The 22,915-nt window shown below is 39.9% G+C and overlaps 1 protein-coding gene across 2 annotated transcripts in view; it reads left to right on the plus strand.

The window, feature by feature from the left end:
* The window catches only part of LIMS2 (LIM zinc finger domain containing 2), a 668,134-nt gene that overhangs the window by 182,266 nt on the left and 462,953 nt on the right, over nt 1-22,915 (plus strand). For both annotated transcript variants that reach the window (XM_044070568.1, XM_044070570.1), the window contains exon 2: nt 1,168-1,327. In XM_044070568.1, the coding sequence (XP_043926503.1) occupies nt 1,168-1,327 (160 nt within the window). The remainder of the gene's footprint in view (nt 1-1,167; nt 1,328-22,915) is intronic.

Consider the following 22,915-nt stretch of genomic DNA (forward strand, 5'->3'; position numbering starts at 1 on the left):
CTTGTGCATTCAGCACAGATCAGAACTTCTGCTTTCTTGCAAAGGTAGCTTCAGACAATCTTGTACTAGTTCTTACATGAGTGACCATGGAGCTCTTGTCTTGTTAGTGGTTTACTGTGAATACTACAGCATGCTGGTGGAAAATGGAGTCAAACCTAGTTATGTAGAATATAGCTGGTGTAGAGTTTGTTGCATTAAATAGCACACCACATTGCATTGAGCACATGGTAGTGTTAATCAGTAGCAGATTTACCAAGCCATGCTTTGTCATTACATTCCAAACAAATAAAAAATCTACTAACAGTTAAAGTGCTCAGTGTCGGAGCTATTCCTCTCAACATCTTAAAGCAAGATATCTGGACAAAGCCTAAAGTAATGGGGGGGGGGGGGGGGAACAAAGGGCCAAAAGTAGGGACATATTTTAAATATTGCTGGTATAAACGTAGAAAGTTGCTAGAATGACAAGACTTGTGTTAGTATGCATTTTTCTGAAGGATATGAAGTCTGAAACTCAAATGTGTGTCATTTAGTGATATTAATCCTTCGTGATTTGCCAGGAAAGCACGCACTTTATGAGAAAAAAACAAAAGTATGAAGCAAAAATTTGAACATTCAGCAAAAATCTGGATAGTTGAGTGGTATGGTGAGTGTTGGAGGGGAAATAACCCTCTGCTCCTGTGCTCCTGTGTCTAATGTAACAAAATCTGACCTCATCAAACCATAGGAGTAAGTTATTGTCAAGTGTCAGCCCACTAAGCTGGCCAGTTCCAATTGAATGGGCTTTATTCTGAAAAGTGGTTTCTGATGAACTCCCTGAATTTCTTTCTTTGTTCTTGAATCTACCTTGGAGTAGAGCACCATAGCTGGTAGGCAGTCCACTGCTGTGCATAAAAGAAGTCAGTAGGAACTCCTCTGTCAGATCATTTCTCACTGAACCGGTCACTAAGTGAGATTCAAAACAGGTTTAAAATGATGTATAATTATATTTATTGTACTTGGTCAGGGAATATAATTTTAAATTAATTATTTTTTTACTAATCAGAGTAAGTGGCAGATGCCTTGTGATAGTTCTGAAGTTTCAAATGTAGTTCTTGCTGTAGTATAAAAATATTGCAAAGATCTTTTTAATTTTTGCTTTTACTTCAGCCTTACATTTGTTCTTTCCAGTAACATGGCTGATGCCCTCGCTAATGCAGTCTGCGAGAGATGCCGTTCCCACTTCGACCCATCCGAACGCATTGTGAACTGCAGCGGTGAGCTGTTTCACGAGGAGTGTTTCGTTTGTGCGCAGTGTTTTCGCCATTTCCCTGATGGACTTTTCTATGAGGTACTGGTATTGTAAAGTCTGGATTTCTTTATCTGGAAAACCAAAGATAACATTTATACTGTTAAAATGATAGCTGAGCAGCTGGATACTTGTAGAGATAAAGAACATACAGAAATCAACAGGAAGCTTTTTTTTGCATTTTGTTTATGAATGTCAAATTGCACAGATTCTGTGGGATACAATTGCTTTAGGGTGTGAGGCAAAAAGTGGTAAACCTTCTGTAATGTATACATCTTGAAACAACAGACATTGCCTTATGTGCAGGCAGTTTATAGAATCTGGCTCAGAACTAAAATTACCTTAGAGGCTAGCTTTATTTATTTTTTTTTATTTTGTAAAAAAATTGATAACTATGACCTCTTTTCTGCAGCAAGAACTAATTGTGGCTACGCAGAATTGCATAAAACTATTTGGCCAGTAGATTCATTACTTCATGATTTGAAGAATATTATGTTATGGTAATACTTTTGCATAGCCTGAAAAGTTGCCTTTAGAGAGTGTATAAGCAGTGCAGTTTCCTATATTGAGTGAATATATAATCTTTCTTATAACATGTTTTAGTATAAACCATTGTGTTTAAGAATGTGCATCCGTTGGCACTTTGCTATTTGTGAAGAAAGAGAGACAGATCGATGGACAAACACACACACACACACACAGGTTCTCAGTAAAACAAAGCATGCTTTGTATAATGTAAATAATCTTCAGAAATTCAAGTCAAAGGTTAGACTAACATTACCATTCTGCTAACCATAAGTACAATTTTATACTGTATTTTGCACTTTTAAACTGTATTTTTGCTATACTGCTGATTTTTTTAAACTGTTCTTGCTGATTTGTTGCACTTTTGTCTGCTGTAGCATAGACTAGTTTCAGACCTGCTAAATCTGGTTCTGTTTGTTAAATTGAGCACTAAACCAGGTTATCTTTTGTTTGAGAGGGTCCCCTGCACCCTTGTGGCAGGAGAGTGCAGTTAGGACTCATCTGATTGAAGGTTGCTGGCACAGGGCTCAGTTTTGAGCTTTTTTATTGGTTAAATTGTTTAATTCAGTTTGCTCACTGTTGCTACATAAGCCCTGCTTTTGCGAGGGTTTGTGCTTGTTTTAACACAGCTCCACAGAGTTAGGTGACCAGCCACTGCTACTCTGTATTCATCTCTTTACACGTGAGCACCTCTGTGCACCATTGAGCACTACTGCACAGTGGGGTTAACCATTGGTGGTTATACACACAAAAACTTTAGTAGATAAATTTGCCCTTAGTATCAGCCTGCAATCTGGTTGAGAAGTCCTTAAATTGTTCTCACCTGCTCAGAGAGCACCTCGACTGTGCTTTTGCCCTTTAAACAGTCCCCAAACCACCAAATCTACAATAGTCTCATACAATTTGGAGAACCCTCATTGGTATAGATAGTTTATAGAGCACCCCATTAGTACAGACCCCATTTAGAGTACCCAGTTATACCACACCCCTCCATTTTCTCTCCCCACTGTGAAAACAGGATTTAACCTAGCATTATGGATGGTCAGCTTCCCTCCATTTCTCTTACTAGCCTGATTGACAGGCATATCATGAGGCAGTGTAGCAACTACCTCATATACTGACAACCTTCTACTCCTAAATCACTCCAGTACAATTTGTGAGAAATGCATCTACACTAAGAATCTGGAATCCTTACTCTGTCACTCAGAACAGTTAACACTGAACAGGTTATCAGTCACATACTACACGTCCTACACTAACCATGCACTCATCACATAAACAATCATGTGGAGGTACTCATCAGAAACCTACCTAAACACCAGAGACATTCCAAACACAAACGTGCTACACCTAATATAGCACCTACAGCACTCAATACACATAAACAATCATGTGGAGGTACTCATCAGAAACCTACCTAAACACCAGAGACATTCCAAACACAAACATGCTACACCTAATATAGCACCTACAGCACTCAATACACATAACACAAGCACCAGTATCTCACCAAATAAGCCCCCAAGGCAAAGCACATCTAAACCAAATTTTTTAGTTATAGGTGACTCCATTGTGAGGCACACAGATGTCCCACTCACCAGGCTGGATAAGGAGAAGGTTATGTTCCACTGTCTATTGGGTGCCAGGATCCATCAGATCACACATGCACTTAAGTCTCTCAATAGCAAGTACTGTTATGACTCTGTCATAGTTCATGTTGGTGTGAATGACTTGAGATGTACCTCACTGGACTATATGAAGAGAAACCTGTTTGAGCTCTATGAATGTGTCCCAGGCAGGTATGTCCCTAGCTTTGAGCAACAAGCTACCTTCACCTAGGATGATACCACAATATAAACAAAAAAAGATTGACTTCAGCAATTGGATTAGTTTCTGGTGTCATTCTAAGGGGAGCCAGTTCCTGTCAGTCTGGGATAACATGGTTGGACCACGTTGCTTTGCCAGGGATGGTCTTTACCTGTCACCTCTAGGCTTTTGGTTACTGGATAAGGCACCTTCCTCGCCCATAGTGCCTATTTTTAGGCAAGCTCTCAAGAACAAAATTTATAATGTGAAAATATCACTCACAAGTAAATTCAAGGTTATGCTGCTAAATGTTTAAATCAGAAACTAAACTCTCTGGAAGCACTCCTCTCCCTGGAGGATGTTGATGTCTGTGCAGTCGCAGAAACTTCGTTCAGGGCCACAGAAAGTATCCCAGCCTTGTAAGGCTACAATGCCTTCCACACTTTCACACCACAAAATGAACGTGTGAGAACTAAGAGGAGTGTCTATCTTGATTGAAGCTAAATACACCTCTAGACTGGTTAGACAGGAAATCTCCAAGGAGTTACTCCAAGTTCAACTAACTATGGGTAAGATCCCCTCAAGTCATCGTTAGCTATAGGCCCCTGCAATGAACCAGATACCCATGCTGTTTATTTGGACCTACTTGAGTCAATTAAATTACAACCAAACACTCTAGTCATGAGAGATTTTAACTCTCTCTCCATTGACTGGGAAACTTATATGAGTACCAACATGCTCGTACTAAGGTTTCTGGACTTTAACACTAATGCCCTGGAATAAATATAATGCAACCCCACAAGGGGCTCAAATATTCTTGACCAGGTCCTCACCAACATGGGTGACTGTTGCAGTACAAGTATAGCACCCTCACTGGTTAAATCTGATCATAAATCAGTCACATTTGAAATTGCTATAACATCTAAACCCCTCTTAGGTGAAATCAGGCTAAAACATTTCACCAAAGCTAATTATACCCTTTAAGACATGGCATAAATAATTTCCAAGCTCCTGTTCCCACAGATGGCATTGACAACTATGCTAAGGTATACACAAATACCCTGTACAAACACTTGTACAAATGTATTGACACAGCTGTACTTGACAGGATCAAAACAAGATCCTCATGAAAAAACGCGCCCCCTGGTGGACATCCAGCATTAATAAGTTATACAACAAGAGGAAGAAGTTGCTGTCTAAGAATAACAATGAGAGGTCCCAGCACTGAAAGAACACCCTCCTGCGCTTGAACAAACAAATAAGACAACTTGTAAAATTCTGTAAGACAACTTCAAAAAAAAAATTAGCAGCCATAACTAACGATAACCATAAGGCATTTTTCAGCTAAATCCATAACCTAAAAGGTAGGACTCAGAAGTATGCTGAACTAGCTGTGGATGGCATCACACACACTGATCATGCAAAAATAGTTAACCTATTAGAGGACATTTTTAGCAAAAATTTCACCTGTCCCCTCCAGACATTCCACAAAGCATTCCCTCTGTCTCCCCCACCTTGTATCTCCAAAGAGCAAGTCATAAATTCTCTCTCCAAGGCCGAAATCACAGCCTCTATGGGACCAGATGGCATCCCAGGTTGTGTTTTAAATGGTCTAAAACATGAATAAGCAACTTCATTCTGTACTCTCTTCAACCACAGGCTGAGTACTGTTTTTGTCCCTGCTGAATGGAAAACGGCAACCATCATCCCCCTTCATAAAGGGGGGGGGTACAGTAACAGACCCTGGGAACTACAGACCCATAGGCTTAACCAGCCTTATCTGTAAGGCCATGGAATGAATCCTCATGGACCTTATAAATAAGGATATAGGTGATCTCCAAACCCTTGATCCAACACAGTTTGGTTTTGTCAAAGGCAGGTCATGCCTGTTAAACCTGGTGGACTTCTTTGAAAATGCCACCAGAGCCATTGACGAAGGCAAATCTGTGGATACAGTTTGCCTCAACTTATCCAGCGCCTTCAACACAATCCCACATTCAGGCATCATTGATAAACTCTCCCAGTTGAGTATCTGTCAGCCTGGGATGACATGATCGTCAGACCTCGATGCTTTGCCAGAGATGGTCTTCATGTGTCACCCCTGGGATTTTGGCTACTGGCTAAGGCTCTTGTCACCCCTATAGTGTCTTTTTTTAGGCAGTGTCTGAAGGACAAAATTCCCACAGTAAAAACTCCATCTAAAAACAGCCTCAAGGTTATGCTGCTAAATGCTAGGAGTCTCAGCATGAAACTGCACTCACTGGAAGCTGTCCTCAGTTTGGAAGATGCAGACATTTGTGCAGTAACAGAGACTTGGTTCAAGGCTGTGGAGAGCGCCCCAGCCATACAGTTATTTATTAAATTTCACATTTTATATTTTATACTTGTAGTATGTGTGTTAAGTATATGTGATGAAATATAGAGTGCATTGTATATAGTAGGAATGAAGAAATATGATGTCAAACTTTTTAGAAGAAATTTTGTACTTGAATACATTTTATGTGTATCACTTTAACTTAAGGGGAAGCAAATTTGCACAGTATGATCACATGATACAGCCATTAACTATTTTAAAGAGTGGATTTTGTGTTAGACTGTATCTGAAGTTCAAGCACTATCTGGACGAAAGGCACTTAATAAAGATGTTCTTAAACAGAGCATCGTTTGGGGTTTGTGCCTTCAACAGCTATTTATTGTTTATCTGTTTGTTATACTTTCTGCTGTTGGTTTGACATTACCTTAACCAGCAGACCTGTCACCAGTGGGGTTCCACAGGGGTCAGTGCTGGGCCACCTGTTATTTGGAATATACTTCTCAGAAGTTCAGGCCAAAACAGAGGGGCTGTGGCTGACTAAGTTTGCTGATGACTGCAAATTAGGTGCAATTGTTGAATCCCCAAAAGATGTCAATATACTTCAAGATGGACTTGCACAACCCATTGATTGGTACCAAAGCCAGACTCTATACAAAAAAAACCCATTATAATCCCCTTCAGTAAAAACAATATCCCTGCTGACTATCATAAACAATACTCTAAGTAACAACTCAGTAGTGAGAGTCTTGGGAACGCAAGTTGACTGTAGCCTAAACTTTGACCACCATGTGTCTACTGTGGTAAGGAAGGCATTCTACATCACACCTCATTAGCAAAGGCATTGCCTCAAGAGTGAAAGAGGTCATAACACTCCTGTACTCTACCATCATCAGGCCAATAATCAAGTACAATGCTCCCTTTGGGATGTACCGTAACAGACCTCTGCAGCAACTTGAAACGCCACCGAGATTTCTAACCAAGAAAATTCAACATCTGCAGCACATGTCATACATTGACAGGCTGAAATAACTGCCGCTATACTCAGCAGCATACAGACTACTTAGAGGAGACTAGTGCCTGGCCTACTGAGCAGTATTGGATCCAAACCTAATGGAGATGCTGCACATCTGCAAGTCAAATGGGACAAGGGTCACCCGGTGCAGGGACCTTAACCTGGCCTGCGACATAAATAGCACCTGTTGGGGAGAGAGCTGCATCTTGGAGGTTGCCACTCCTCTGGAATAGACTACCATTTCACATCAAACAAAGATCCTATGTGACCCTGTTTAAGCGTAGATTGGGGATTTCACCTGTGACCCTTCTCGATATGGGCAGTTATTGCTAACTAAGATCTTGAGTTTAAGCAAGATCCTTTATATTGGGTTTGTCTAGTCATAACTCTCAACCTCTCAGAGCAAGAAATCTGGACAAAGCTATAAATAATGCGTGGGGGCAAAGGCACAAAAATTAGGGACAGCTTTTTTTTTTTTTTAAGTATTGCTGTTACAAACTTAAAGTTGCTAGAACAGGTTTTGCATTAGCCTGAATTTTCTGAAGAGTACGAAGTCTGAAACTCAAATGTCTGTCGTTATTTTCTGAGTTCAGTCCTCAATGATTTGCCAGAAAACAGTAAATGTTAGGCAAAAATCTGGACAGTTGTGAGGTATGCCTCTAGTATTATATTGGGCACACAAACCTAGGGTTATAAAGACCTTTGGGTCAATAGCCCAGTAACCATCTGTGAACCTATAAAGTTTGCTATATTGGCAACTTTTAAAAACTACAGTTTTGTCTGTAATTAAGCTGATTACTTTAGGAATAAGGAATGCAGGTACTCTTCTTTGTAGCTGCGTAAAATATTTAAAAATGCAAAGGTACAACCTTTTTCTTTTTTGTTTAATTTTGTTTGGAAAATATACTCTTGATAAGAAAAGCCACTGTAGGTGGTACATATCTAGGATCTGTAATGATTGGTATTTAGCTGATTTTATATCCATGTTGTGATAAAGAGGTCAATAGAAGTCCTTCTGTGGAAAAATGTCTGTCCAACAGGAATCAGAAAACATTGTAAAGGTTTGCTTGTCTTCTGGATCAAGTGCGCCATGCTAATGATGTATTGTTTGGATTCAAATTGTGGTAGAAGGGCGTAAGCGGAGTATTAAAGCATTTAAACACTAAAGTCATATGGCTTGTGGTAATTGTAGAGGTAGCATATGTCATACCTTCATCTAGAGGATTATATAGACTTGAGAGGGAGAGTCTAAGCATCACAGATGCGGATAAGGTGCAATGCATGATATATTTATTAATTATTGACATTTGATTACTGGGAAAGTCCAACTGGGTAGGTCTCCATGGCCCAGTATTATAAAAACATTTTAAGAACAATAATTTTACAGGCTTCAAAAATACAAAAAACAACTACAGTTTAAATAATTGTACTAAATTTGACATAATGTGATCTGATTAAAAATAGATACAACTTATATGGCAATGATTTAATATTTAGAAAAATTTTTTAGCTTTAGACAAATTAAGGTAAATGGCAATGATTTAATATTTAGAAAAAATTTAACCAGCTTAGAGAAATTAAAGGTAAGTTCTTGTAATACAAACAGGAATTGCAATATGACATGAGAGAAGAAAACCGGGTTATGGCATATTTAGATAGTCAGGGAACAGAAACTGAAGTTAGGAAGTGAGTGAAGAAGGGGAAATAAAGAAGTGTAAGGTATGAGTAGGCATTTGTTCATATTTAGGGATATAGTTTATCCTAGGACTGAGCCAAGAACAGAGCAAGGTTTTAGCTGGGAAATTTTTCAGAATTGTTTTAAAGGTCTGGAGGGGAAGATATGGACCTTTTGAATACAGGTAAGGATTTCCAGACCTTAGCAGCATGGTATGACCAAGTGAAAACATAGTTGTGTAGAATTTATTTAGTGCTGGACAAGCAGGTGAATGCTGGATAATTCTATAGGTGGTTAGAAGATGTGTATGTTAGTTGATGGGGTAGTTCTAACCAATTTTGCCTTTTTAGTGCTATGGAGTGTTGTGTTCTGAAAGGGGTATTTGCTGCAAATTTAGCCACTTTATGACAGCTTCGTTAAAGTTTTTATTTTTTGTGCTTTGGTGTTTGTAAGGATGGGAGCACCATAAAGTAGTGAGAGGAGGAGGTAAGTATTGGCAAGTGTAGTTTTGGTTGCTTTGGTGAGAGTTTTTGTCTCTATAGAGCTGTAAAGCATCCCTATTTTTTGTGCAATTTTGTATTTTCCAGGTTGAATTTAAGATTATCCACTATCATCCCCAATAATTTGGTATGAGAAATTACTTCAATGGTTGTATTTCTAGGAGAGAGGATTGTAATTTTTTTTAATGAGAGAGGGATTTGGGGGAAAAAGAAAGAAGTAGCTATATTATTTTTGGGAGGGTTGAGTAGGAGTTGAGTTACAAAGCCATGTTAGTGACTGTTAAAGCTTTCTGAGTAACTTTCTGGAGATGTGGCTGGTTGTCTGATGTGCATATGAGTGTTGAGTCATCTGCATATTGTATTTGGTGAGAATGTTAGAGGAGGGGACCAAGGATAAGACGTTTGTGGTACACCAGTGGTGGGAAGTATGGAGAGAGGGTGGAGTGCCATTTACTGAATGATGCTTATTGGATAGGTGGCTTTTGAACCATAGAAATGTGGGCTGAGAGAGACCTAGTGGGGACATTTGAAGTAGACGTTTGCTGTGACAAACTGTGTCAAAGGCTTTAGACAAGTCTAGAAATAAGCAGGAGACTAGATTGCTGTTCTCTCTGGCTTTGACAGTATCTATATAGTGTTAGTACTGTGTGAGGGATAGAATCTGTGTTGTGTGGGGATAGGAGTTTTTCAAGAGATGGTTTAGTAGTTGATTTACTTTTTTTAAGATTTTGGAGAAGGGGATAAGATTGCTATAGGTCTAAAATATGTCTGTTGAATTTCCTCCTTTGTGTAGAGGGAATAGTGTGAAATTTTCCAAGAGAGAATGTGGGATTCCTGGACTGACCTGTTTAAGGACTGAGTAGGATTGGCAATGCTATTGGCTACTTATTTAAGGTACTCACTTGGAAGGTCATCAGCTAAAGTATAGCATGGTTTGCGTTTAACAGTTGTTTTACAGAGGATGTGGGCACAGGTTTGAAGGTGAACGTGGATATGGTGATATGTGGCTGATGGCCTGGGCTAGGAATAGATGTGGGTGAATCCTTGCTAAGGGAAGCTATACCATCTGTGAAATAAGTATTGTATTCTGTTGCAGTTTCAAGTAGTGATTTATTTGACAAGTTAGGGTTGAATTTATGGCTGGGATATAAGATTTCCTTAATGCTAACCAGACTTTTTTTCAGGGTTGTGTTTACTATTCTGAATTTTGTTATATTATAGTTTTTGTCTTCATTTGTTTGCTTTTTTAGTATGGTTGTGGAGCATTCTGAAGTTTTCAAGATATTGCAGAGTTTTGTATATCTGCCATTCTTAACCTGCCTTTTCCTTTTTCTTCTTTAGCATTGTACTCTTTTTGGATAGCCAAATTGCAATATTTGTTTAATTTCTTCCTTCTAGGAGGTGTAATAATAATTAGAATATGTACGAAAGCTGTATTGAATTAATTTCCATCTAAGGGGAGGAGTTTTAGGAAGTTCCAGGTAGTAGATGATAGGGTAGTAATGAAGATTTCTGGGTTAACCTTGGACAAGTTACTTGTTGTGTTATAAATCTGTTTAGGCGGATATGTGTGATGTCTGGGAGATGATCACTGAAAGAGTCTTGTCGTTGCACCTTTGATAGTGAATTAACTAGGGTCTGATACTAGGATCCAGTCTAATAGGGAATTTGATGTCTTGCTGTAATGTGTGGGGCTATTAATTAATTGTGTGAAACCATATAAGTTCATGCTGGATGCAGGGGACGTTAGTTTGTCCAACCAATTGGCATTCACATCACCTATTAGTAGTTTTCTTGTGGAATTGTTATGAATATCCATTGTAGGATATCTTCCAGTGTATGCGTATTGTTGCCAGGAGGGATGTATTTATTTTGTTTAATTATTTTACATTTGTTTACCAGGAAAGTCCGACTGGACAGGTCCTACTTTTTCAGTGGAGGCCCGGGGAGAAAAGCTCCACACTAATGAACACACATACATTGGTAGATAAAAACAACAAAAATTAGTACATGTTTATGGTATAATACTGAGTGTATAATAAAATATCTGATAGCAAGCAAGAACAACAAAAATTAGTACATGTTTACAATATAGTAATACTGAGTTTCTACAGAGAGCTAGAATAGTAAATATGGTGGTTTGTCAATTCACAAATGAATAGTAGTTGATATTTACAGATTCTTAGGATGGATAGACTTTGGGGGCGGCCATGGTGAAGCGGTTAGCATTGTCGCCTCACAGCAAGAAGTTCTCCAGTTCGATCCTCGGCTGGGGTGCCATCTGCATGTCCTCCCTGTGGCCATGTGGGTTTCCTCTGGGTGCTCCGGTTTCCTTCCACATCCCAAAGACATGCTATAGGTGGATTGGACACTCTAAATTGGCCCTAGGCGTGTGTGTGCATCTGTGTGTGCCTTCCGTGGAAGGTTGGGTGCCAGGCTGGCAACCCGACACCGTAAAACTCCACTGCCAATCATGAGTGGACAGGTAATCCGCTGTGGCGACCCCTAACCGGGAAAAGCCGAAAGAAGAAGAAGGATGGATAGACTTTCTTAACCAGGGTTAGTACAAGGCCATATCCATGTGTTGGACAGATGGGTTCTAAGGATCTTTTTGAATGTTGTAGTGCTAGTGGTAGTTTTTATTTCTTGGGGCAGTGAGTTTGAGATTTTGGATATGTAATTAAAGTACAAGGATTCTCCAGCAGAGTTGTGTGCTTTGAATATCTTTAATAGAGATTTGTTAGTGGACTTTAGGACATGGTTGGTACTACAGGGTAGTAGTAGGTAGTACATATTTATTTACATTTGTTTATTTTCAGGCAAGTAATAAGCTCTTCTGAATTGAATGTTGGTATTGCTTTGCTGTAAGGGGAAATGTGGTACTTGTTGGGAAATATTAAAGCAGTGCCACCACCTTTCCTCTTTTTATATGGCCTTTACAGATATTATAGTGTGTGTGTGTGTGTGTGTGTGTGTGTGTGTGTGTGTGTGTGTGTGTGTGTGTGTGTGTGTGTAATTTCAGAATCATTTTGCTGGGTTTAAGCCAAGTTTCAGTTATAGCAAGAATATCAGGATTGTGCTGGGTAATTCTGGCATTTAGTTCAGTAGTTTTATTTCTTATGATTTTAATATTTATGGTGGCAAAAGTGGGATTACTGGGGTGGGGGTTGATCATGGTAAGGTTAGATTAGTGTGTGGAAGGGAAGTATCTATATGTTGATTGTGATATGTGTGGCCAGGATAATGGCGAATGTCTCTTAGGAGGATTTTAGTGTATTGGGGTACTGTTGATTCTTCTTCGGAGAGTATTTTACATTTAATTTTATTTTGATTTGAGTTAAAATACAGTTAAGCAGTCTGTAGTTGGGGTAAAGGTGAGGGGTGTCATGAAATAGGTTTGGTGCAATGTGTGGAGAGTTTACAGAGGAAGTATGGATAGTTTTTGGGATAGAGTTGGGGAGATGTTGAGATATATTATTGAGTCATGGTAGGATGAGAGATGGATCAGTAGGAGGAGAAGAATAGAGGATAAGCGGAGGAGTAGCATGATTAAGTAAAGGAGCTGTGTTTTATTTATGGCAGGTAGTAGCGAAGTAGGAATCAAGAATGAAGCCAAGTTGCAGGGCTGTAAGATATTTAGTGCTGTAGAGCCTGAAAGCTAGTAGAAAGTAGTGAGGAATTTTCTGTGATGGAAGACTTAGGTTGTCCTAGTATCTCCTGTTATGTTTCTAAAATGTATGAACTAGAAGAGCCTGAAAAGATAGAGTATGTTGATGTAGTTAACTTTGGATTAGGGTTTATTTGGGGTAAAGAAGACACTGAAATGTAGAATAGGTACTTTTGGGGAGGGGTCTGAGTTTGAATGGCTATAATGCAAAGCAGTATGGGAAGGGAAAGCGAGGACTGGGTTTTGTCACTAAGTTGAGTTAGATAAACACAAGTAACAGAAAATATCAAACATTTGTGTACACAAAAATGGTATTAGTAGTTGTACAGCATAGCATGAATAACAGGTAATGCAGAACTACACAGATCCCACAGTCAAAAGGGTACTGAAGAGTACAGAGCATGAGAAGGGGGTAGTACAAGAATAGACAGGTCCCTAATACTGAGGGGTAAACATCCTGAACTGCAGGAGCACAAGGCTATACAGGTCCTAGATTGGTACTGAGGGTTACATAGGACGAGTATGGAAGTAACAGGACTACAACCAAAAGTTTATTCCACCTCGTATGATCGGAAGACCAACTCCAGAAAGGAACTCCTGCCCACTTACAAAATCCATGAACACCATGAGCAATACTATACTTCTGATCGTTGTTGTTGTCTTTCAGCTTTTCCCGGTTAGGGGTCGCCACAGTGGAACTCTGGTCCGCTAATGATTGGCAGTAGATTTTCACAAATGCCAAGGTGCCAGCTCAACATTCAACCTTCAACAAAGGCACGCCCATTTACGCATGTCTTTCGAACGCCCACCCAACCATGGGGAGGGCATGCAGACTCTACACAGATGGCACTCCCTGCACTCCAGCTGAGAATCGAATGGGAGAACCTCTGCTGTGAGGCAACAACGCTATCGCTGCACCACCTCGGAAGAATACTATACTTCTGATCGTATGAGGTGGAATAAACTTTTGGTTCCAGTATTTGCATTTGATTTTTCCACCTTTTATCTAGCCTCCTTTTATTGGGTTTGCAGCTCCTCAACCTTCCATCTCCAAAATAAGGAACACTCGCCCTCATAATGTGGAACAAATGGGCAAATTGTGGAACACATACTAATGGCTTACTAACAACTTCAACAAGGAAGGTCATTGGGTGGTTAAAATATGCTGGTTTTACTTGTAAAGGAGATCTTTAAATGAATTAATATGATTCTTTTCTATTTACTATTGATTTCACTTAAAAAAAATGACCAACACTGAATGTAAGACAGACCCTTTCAATGTGGAACTTCGAGGAACATGACTTTTTAAGACCCCAAATGAGGTACCTTCCTCATAATGAGGTACGCTTGAGAGACATGGTTGTCATTTGTCTTTGATCTTGGGCATGGAAGTAGGACCGGAGGTAATGAATGGGAGTCCTAGCCTGTTCACCTTGGAAGTGGCAGTTAACGGCAGTGTGAGCATTGCAAGAATGAGTGGTACAACTCTCAGCATTTCTGAGATTGAGTGATGTCACTAGACTTACTGGATTATTTTCTAACTTTCTGAATACCACACAGAGTGGAGGAGCTGATTTTAGAACTCTGCTATCGCCAAGTCAGCAGGTCGTTTCAGGAGTGGTTAGGTACCCGAACGGGCCTCTCAATACACAATGGAACTTTCAAACTAAAATAAAAAGTACTGTTGGTAATAATAACGTTTTGTTAAATAATGCAGAAAGGGTTTAATGCAATGAACAACCAAATTTAAGTAACCATTTCAACTTCAATGAATGCTTAAACACAGACTTTTCTCTGATGGTAGAACACCATCACAAATTTAGAGATGGTAGGAGAGGGAGAACAACTTGATTGAGTGGATACAGGCATTAGAGAAACTGTTTCAGCTGAGAAGTTTACAATTAGATAATCTATATCTAAATGAATGTATAGGTGTCAGCCAGGTACCCCAAGGATTAAGATATTATAAGTTTCTTAATGGGGTAATCCCAGGTATAAAATTCTATAATCTAATTGAACCATTTAGCAAGCAAGAACATTAGCTAATAATGGCTCTTTTAATACAGAACAACAAAGAAATAATTAATGCTTTATTAACTGAAGTAGCTGTTTTGTACAATAAGATAAAAAAACTATTTATTTTCTGAATACACTGCAGGCTATAAGAATGTGTTTCTAAGGGTTGATTCTCATGTAAATAAAATCAAAGTTAAGAAAAATAAATAATTAGCCAGGGACAAGCTGCAATATGAGAAGGGCGAAGTTTTTCCTATTAGTAATAAAAATACCATTCCTTTGCAAGACTTTGATGGGATGGATTATAATGTACATGAACAAGAACTAGATTCCAGTAGGCCCTCCAGTGAAGAAGTGTTCATAGGTGATGACAACGGCAGTGCTATTTTTGATGTAGCTGACCCTTTAGAATTCCCCCCTCTGGAGATACGAGAGGCTTGCCAGAAAAACACACCTCATCCAGAAAGCTAGAGTTAGTCAAACCCGATGAGAGGCGGTTACAGTAAGGGGAGTTGGATGAAGAGGGGGAGATCCTTGAACAGGGGTCACTGGAGATGGAAATAACGATAGACTTAGGCCATCTTCACATTATTAAGAGTAACAGCTTCACTATATACAATTACAGTAGTTTAATGGTTACAGACGAATGCTTCTCATTGTTCAAGAAGGCTTTTACCTTTGTGCCCACCCAGAGATACAACCTGGCTGATTCTCTTATTGAATTTAAGCTTTTTATAAGAAAATTGAATTTTGCAATTCAGTTTAATGATTGATTGTACATACGAGTCTTATGGGAATAATGACAGGTTGAAGAAGAAAAGTTTGGTTATGCCCACACCCAACCATGTTATTCAGGTTTTTTTCCAATATCTGTGAATGTGACATCTACAAGCAGTATACCTCTAATATGAGACCAAGGCAATACAATTTAAGAAAAGATGAATGCCAATTACTATCTATAATACTGCTCATGATGTTCCTGTATTTTGTAATTGGGCAGGAGGTTCCTTTCTGGAGTTGGTCTTCTGATCATATGAGGTGGAATAAACTTTTGGTTCAAGTAATAGGACTAGACATATCCTTGAAAGAGAGGGACAGAGGGTGGAAGCAGGATATACAGCATGAATAGGAGTAACAGAGGGTTAGACAGACCCTGTAAAGAGTGGAGATACTGAGGATAGCAGAACATAAGTAGGAAGTAACACAGGCTAGAAAAGGAGGAATGGTGGAGAGTTTCACAGCATGCAAAGGAAGTAATACATTACATAGGTTCATAGGTTAGTACTAGGCTACCTGCCCTTTCAGGCCATTTTAAGCCTAGCTAGTTACCTCATGTGAGAATCAAACCCTGCACTTTGTGTCTGTAAGGTAAACACCTTAACCATTAGGCCAATCTCCCATCCTTTAGGACAGTGGTACTGAAAGGGTCACACAGCAAGAGTGGGGTGTGTGATATACAGCTGTACCATTCCCAGTGGGAAATGGTATTAAGGGTTTTATAGCGTGAGTAGGGGGTAACACTAGATTAGGCAGATTCCTGAAGCGGAATGGTACACAGGATAAATGTAGAATCCTGTATATTCATCCTTTATGTTACAGTATTTAAGCTGCAGTACAGGAAAAATGCCACTAGATGGCAGATGGTTTCAGGGTAAAAGTTTTAGGATTCATTTGGTTTTGAAACAGGTTCATTCAGACTTAAAAAGATTCTGCTCCCATACCTCTCAACCTCTCAGCACAAGTAATCTGGACAAAGCCAGAAATAATGGGGAACAAAGGCCCAAAAACAGGGACAGATTTTAAATGCTGCTCCTATAAGCTCCTATAAACTTAAAGTTGTTAGAATAACAGGTTTTCATTATTATATATTTTCTGAAGGATACAAAGTCTGAAACTCAAATGTCTCTCATTATTTAGTATTATTTAGTGACTTCAGTCCTCACTGATTTGCCAGAAAACCTCAAATTTTATGAGAAATGGTCCAAAAATATAAGGCAAAAATCTGGACATTCTGCAAAAGTCTGGACAGTTGAGAGGTAGTCTGTTCATGTTGCTAAACCCATGTAAGATTGTTTTCTCTAGAGAGCACACCTCTCAACCTCTTAGCACAAGAAATCTGTGAAATGGCAAAGCCAAAAATTATGTGGGCTAGGGTGGAGATGGGGGCAGAGACCCGAAATCATGGACTGATTTTAAATATTGTTCTTAAAAACTTAGAAAGTTGCTGGAGTGACAGGCTTTGCTTTAGCATGCATTTTCTAAAGGCTATGAAATCTGAAACACATAATGTCTGTTATTTAGTGACTTCAGTCCTCAGTGATTTGCTAGTAAACCTCAACTTTTAACAGGAACAGTTCAAAAGTATGAGGCACGTCTCACAGCAAGAGGTTCTCCGGTTTGATCCTCGGCTGGGGTGCCTTCTGTCTGGAGTCTGCATCTCCTCCCTGTGGTCACATGGGTTTCCTCCTGGTGCTCCAATTTCCTCCCACATCCCAAAGACATGCTGTAGATGGATTGGACACTCTAAATTGGCCTTAGGCGTGAGTGTGTGCATGTGTGTGCCTTCTGTGGAAGGTTGGGCACTGGGCTGGCAACTCAACACCATAAAACTCCTCTGCCAGTCATGAGCAGATAGGTGATCCACTGTGGTGACCCCTAACCATGAAAAGCCGAAAGAAGAAGTTCAAAAGTATGAGGCAAAAATATGGACATTTTGTGAAAATCTGGACTGTTGAGAAATATACTAGAGAGTGTGAATAGCACATTAAAAGTTTTTTGCGCCATTGTTAGTGCCCGACTTTTTGTCAAAGATGTATCTTCTGCACAGCAGGCGTATAGAATGACACAGGGATAGGCAAATATCCGAGGGACAGCAGTACTGAGGCTTACATAGCATGATCCATTTGTTCAGGTTTGGAAACTTATATAGACGGTGACCTAACTTTTGACCAACATGTGTCTATTGTAAGAAATTCCTTCTGTATTGCACAGGTTATAAACAAAGGCAGATCGGCATGTCATTGCCTCCCTTTACTCAGCCCCCTTTGATATCTATAAGAGTACTGGGTAACTGTGATGAGACTGGTGACACTGTGGGATATGGAATGTTGATTAAGGCACTTTCAAAACCAGTGTGGTTTAACACCCAGAATCCTTGGGTGGTTTGACTGTTGCCTGTCAGGGCATTGCCAGTCTAGTCTTTGGCCTGAATTCTTCACTGACCTACCTGCTGACATGAAGGGTTCCACAGGCCAAAGACTAGACTGGCAATGCCCTGACAGGCAACAGTCAAACCACCCAAGGATTCTGGGCATAGCTCTCAACCTTCCATCACCAAAATGAGGAACACTCGCTCATAAATGAAACAATGGGCAAAATGTGGAAAACATAATAAATGGCTTACATTAACAACTTCAACTCAAGGTCATAGGATGAATAAAATTTTCTGCTTTACTTATAATAAAGAATCCTTTAATGGATTAATATATGATTCATTTCTTTACCATGGATTTCACTCTTTAAAAATTTTCTAACACTGATGTGTGACAGACTCTTTTAATGTGGAACTTGAGGAACTTCGAGGAACATTTTTTTTTAAGACCCCTAAATGAGGTATGATTCTGGGTGTTAAACCACACTGGTTTTGAAAGTGCCACTGTTATTCAGAGTACAACTGTTTCCACTGAGAGATATAATTTGAAGGAGAGTTCTGGGTTGTCATTATTATGTCTGTGATATCCATAAATACCTCTCAACTCAGTAATGAGTAACTTATTTTAGGACAGCTCGGCATAGAAGATGTGCTCACCTGAATCCAGTCATCTTAACCGCAGTTCATGGAGGTTAAGAACAACAAAAACAAAGCCAACTGCAGCAACCAAACGATACTGTAAAATTCCCCAAAGCAGGCAGAAGACAGCTCGATATGCAGCTAAATCCAAAAACTTGATGAACCAGCAAGTAATCGTACCAAAAAGCTGTACTGCAGAGAAAGAAAGTTAGCGCTTTCACGGTAATACCATACCGCTTCTTCAGACAAACATGAATGGGGGCAGAATAACTTGTATACAAATGACATCATCTCAAACAGCTTAACAGCCAATAAAACAAACATTCATGCAGCCACATTCCCAGCTTAAAGGCATATGAAGTAGATAATATTTACTGGCATAAAATCTGATAAAAAATTAACACAAATAAATAAAACATGAAAAATATTCATAAATATATAAACAAACAACAATAAATGCCCTACAGCCGTTTATTCCTTTAATACAGGCTTAGTGGGGACATGATCATTCAACCCCATAGCTAGGTGTGCCCCCAACCTCAAGATCCACTCCAACTCGACCACCTCAGTACGAGTCACTGTATTACCACCTCGCAGACCTGGGCTGACCACACATAATACCTGGAAGACAAAGTTGTGTTCAGGGCCAGTAGACAAAACATGTTTCGCTAAGGCACTAAAATCGTATTGCTTCTTCATGCAATACACATGGTCCCTAATTCTTTCTTTTAAGCTCCTGTTCATCTTACCAACATAGAATTTATAACAGCACTGACAATGTGCTAAATAAACCACATTTCTGGTGGAGCAATCAGCAGATGCCCTCAACTTCCACAAGTAGCCCATGACAGGGTGACTAAAGAACCTAGACTCCTCTATAAACTGACAAAAATTGCATTTATGACACTTAGATGTACCCATCAAAACTTGGGATCCAGACATAACATGTCTGGGAAAACATAGCTGCTGCCTTAAATTACTGTGATTCTTGTATACAAATCTAGGGCCACCTGCTAATATATCGGAACATCTGCTGTCAGTCTGTAAAATATGCCAGTTCCTAGTAACTATATCTTCCACCATATTTACACCATCAGAAAATTTCAAAACAATGGGAGGACAACAATACCTATGAGGTGATCTGATTGATTGCCTATACAGAGCAGAAAAATATGGACATGCTCTACTATCACGCTCGTCGGTTATTCTGGCACAAGCTTGATCAACTTCAACTTGGGTGCACCCCCTGATGGCAAACTCTTTCTTCAAATCTGACAGACTTCCTTCAAAGTCAGAAGTAGTACAAGACAACCTCAAGACCCTGAAGGCTTGACCTCTCACAATGTTCCCAAATATATGTTGTGGATGCATACTCCGCCTATGTAGATATGACGGTCTATAACAGTCCTTCCTATGCATCCTGGTCAGCATTTTGCCATTCTCCAGCCGGATGTTTACATCCAAGAAGTCAACAGGGACTTGGAAACAAGTGAGGGTAAACTTCAAAAAATTACTACTATTATTTAAAGAATGAAAAGCAAGTCAAGCTGTTGCTTGTTGCCTTTACAACCAATAAACATGTCATCAACAAAACTTCTATATATGGCAATATGACCTCTATGTTGTCCCAATACATGATGGAATTCCCATTCTGACATCACCATTCTGACATCACAAAATTGGCATAAGAATTAGTGCAGCTGGTCCCCATAGCCATGCCAGATTGTTGCCAGTAACATTTATCCTGAAACATAACGATATTGTGTTCCAGGACCAGATCTAGAAGCATGCACAGGAAGTCAATATGTTTCATGTCAAATTTATTACTCCTAGCCAAAACTGCCCTGACCATACTAATACCTTCCTGGTTAGAAATGCACATAAATAGGGATACAACATCTATCGTCACTAAAAATTGAATATCCGAAACATCCCCTCACTGGTCACATTATATAAATTTCTCAAAAAGTTTTCAGTATCTTTCAATACAACTTCACTCATATCAGGAGCTATTCAAAGTTGTTTGTCCAAATAAATGGACATAGCCTGAGTCAACCAACCACTCTCAGTTACAATCTGTCTAAACTGTGGGAGTGCAGGGTGTTTGTGGATCTTAGGTAAGCCATGAATCCGAGGAATAACAGGAAATTCAGTAATAAAGTAATTAAATAGTTCCTTGGCAAGTAGACCTAGATTAAAACATTCAAGTAAACAATTATCTATTCTGTTCTTCATCACACTCACAATATCAGCTTCCCACTAATATATGTATTAGTATTAGACAAAATCTGATTCATTATATCATATAATAATATCCAGAATCTAAAATCACTACACAGCCGCCTTTGTCTCCTGGGCGGATAGCTATATTTTCATTCTTAATCAAATAATTCAAGGCTTGTTGTTCAAATCTAGTCAGGTTATTACAACTTGTCATCTGTATTCTATTAATGACTTGATATATTTCTTTTACATCAGTCGCCCTGCTAGACAGGGGTCCAGGGAAGTAAATAGTGTGGGAAGAAATAGCCAGGGAATTGTTATGGCTAGGCTTGTATAGGCCCTAGGGCTGATAGCCTAGTACCAACCTATGAACCTAGTTATGAATATTTTTCATGTTTTATTTGTGTTAGTTTTTATTATTATTTTTTATTTTTTATCAGATTTTATGCCAGTAAATATTATTTACTTCATATGCCTTTAAGCTGAGAATGTGGCTGCATGAATGTTTGTTTTATTGGCTGTTAAACTGTTTGAGGTGATGTCATTTGTATACAAGTTATTATGTCCCCATTCATGTTTGTCTGAAGAAGCGGCATGGCATTACCGTGAAAGCGCATTCTTTCTCTGCAATAAAGTTTTCTGGTACGATTACTTGCTGGTTCATCAAGGTTTTGGATTTAGCTGCATATCGAGCTGTTTTCTGCCTGCTTTGGAGAATTTTACAGATGTCCTTCAAGGATGCATCTGCAGTCCTTACAAATGGGTTGTCCTGTCGTCAGGCAGCCCTTCGGTCGGCCGGATTCCAAAGTCTGGGTCTGGCTTCGGCTGGTGTCGCACTTCACCCGACGTCATAGCTGCAGTTCTTCGGGTATAAAGGCATCAGCCGATGCCATTTTCCTCAGTCTTTCTTGCCGCTGTGGGCGCAGCAGAAGCTGATCGCAAGTGCCGGTCGGTCAGATCCAGAGATTACTACTACCGAATACTACAAGACTTCTAAAAAGCTAAGTACCCCGTTGGGGACTCTTTCTTGCCTCAGCCGATGTCAGAAAAAGTGAATAACTGTTTAACTTGTGGGAAACAAATACCTCATAAAGATTTCCACTCTTACTGCTTACCTTGTTTAGGCCCAGACCACGACGTAGCAGCTTGTTTAGCCTGTGCTTCTTTTAACCGACGGACGCTTAGACGTCGGTCGGAGTTTGCTGAACAGTTTTTCGGCTCTGATTTTGCTTATATTATGCCGTCGGATCCTCCGACTACACAAATATCCAAAAAGAAAGGACCGACACTTTCGCGGTCCGCGGTTTCGGCCGAAACCGCGGTTAAGCAAACCGCGAGTGTCTCAGTTTCGGCCGAAACCGAGCAAGCGGTTCTTTCTTCAGCCGAAACCTTGCCTTCTACCGAGGCCTCTTCTAACCTGGCAGAATCGGCTTCTGAAACCCAACCTGCTGTTGTGGTTTCTCAGGAATTATCGGACACTATTCTCTTGGATGTATCTACCCCTGCATGTGGAGCTGCTAGGCCTCCTGCAGCCATGTCCATTAAGGCCTTTGCCAGGGCTAAAGCAGCTAAAGCTACTAAGACTGTGCCTGTTAAGCCCCCCTCTCACAGGCCCAGCTCCAGTTCCCAAATGCTTTCTCTGGCAGAGGATCTCATTTCTTTAATTAGGGGATCCCAACCTCATCCAGACAGGGCCTCTCATCCACCTCCAGAGAAGAGGCCTAGAGCAGACCCCCCTGAGCCAGTGTCCACTGATGATTCCTCTGATGATTCAGACAATACAGACCCTCCAGAGGCTCCTTATTCCCCTTACAAAGACTCTGATGCTGAAGAGTCTATCCCTTCTGCCTCTCCACCTGAGAAATTTTCCTTTGGGGAAACCTTACATGCCATGAGGGAACAATTTCAGTGGCAGGGCCAAGATTTCTCAGACTCCAGGAAAAGGCTTAGAACCTTTTTGCATTTACCACAACATAGGCCTTTGGCTATACCTCCAGTTCTTTCTGTTGTAGATGATGCATTTAATGATGCTTGTACTGCTCCTGATTCATTACCTCCAGCCCCTGCTAAGCCCGATAGGTTCTACAGGGTCCCGGACACAC

The sequence above is a fragment of the Protopterus annectens genome, chromosome 4.part1 (genome assembly GCF_019279795.1).
Source record: "Protopterus annectens isolate FY-2018-M chromosome 4.part1, PAN1.0, whole genome shotgun sequence".
Lineage (NCBI taxonomy): Eukaryota > Metazoa > Chordata > Ceratodontiformes > Protopteridae > Protopterus > Protopterus annectens.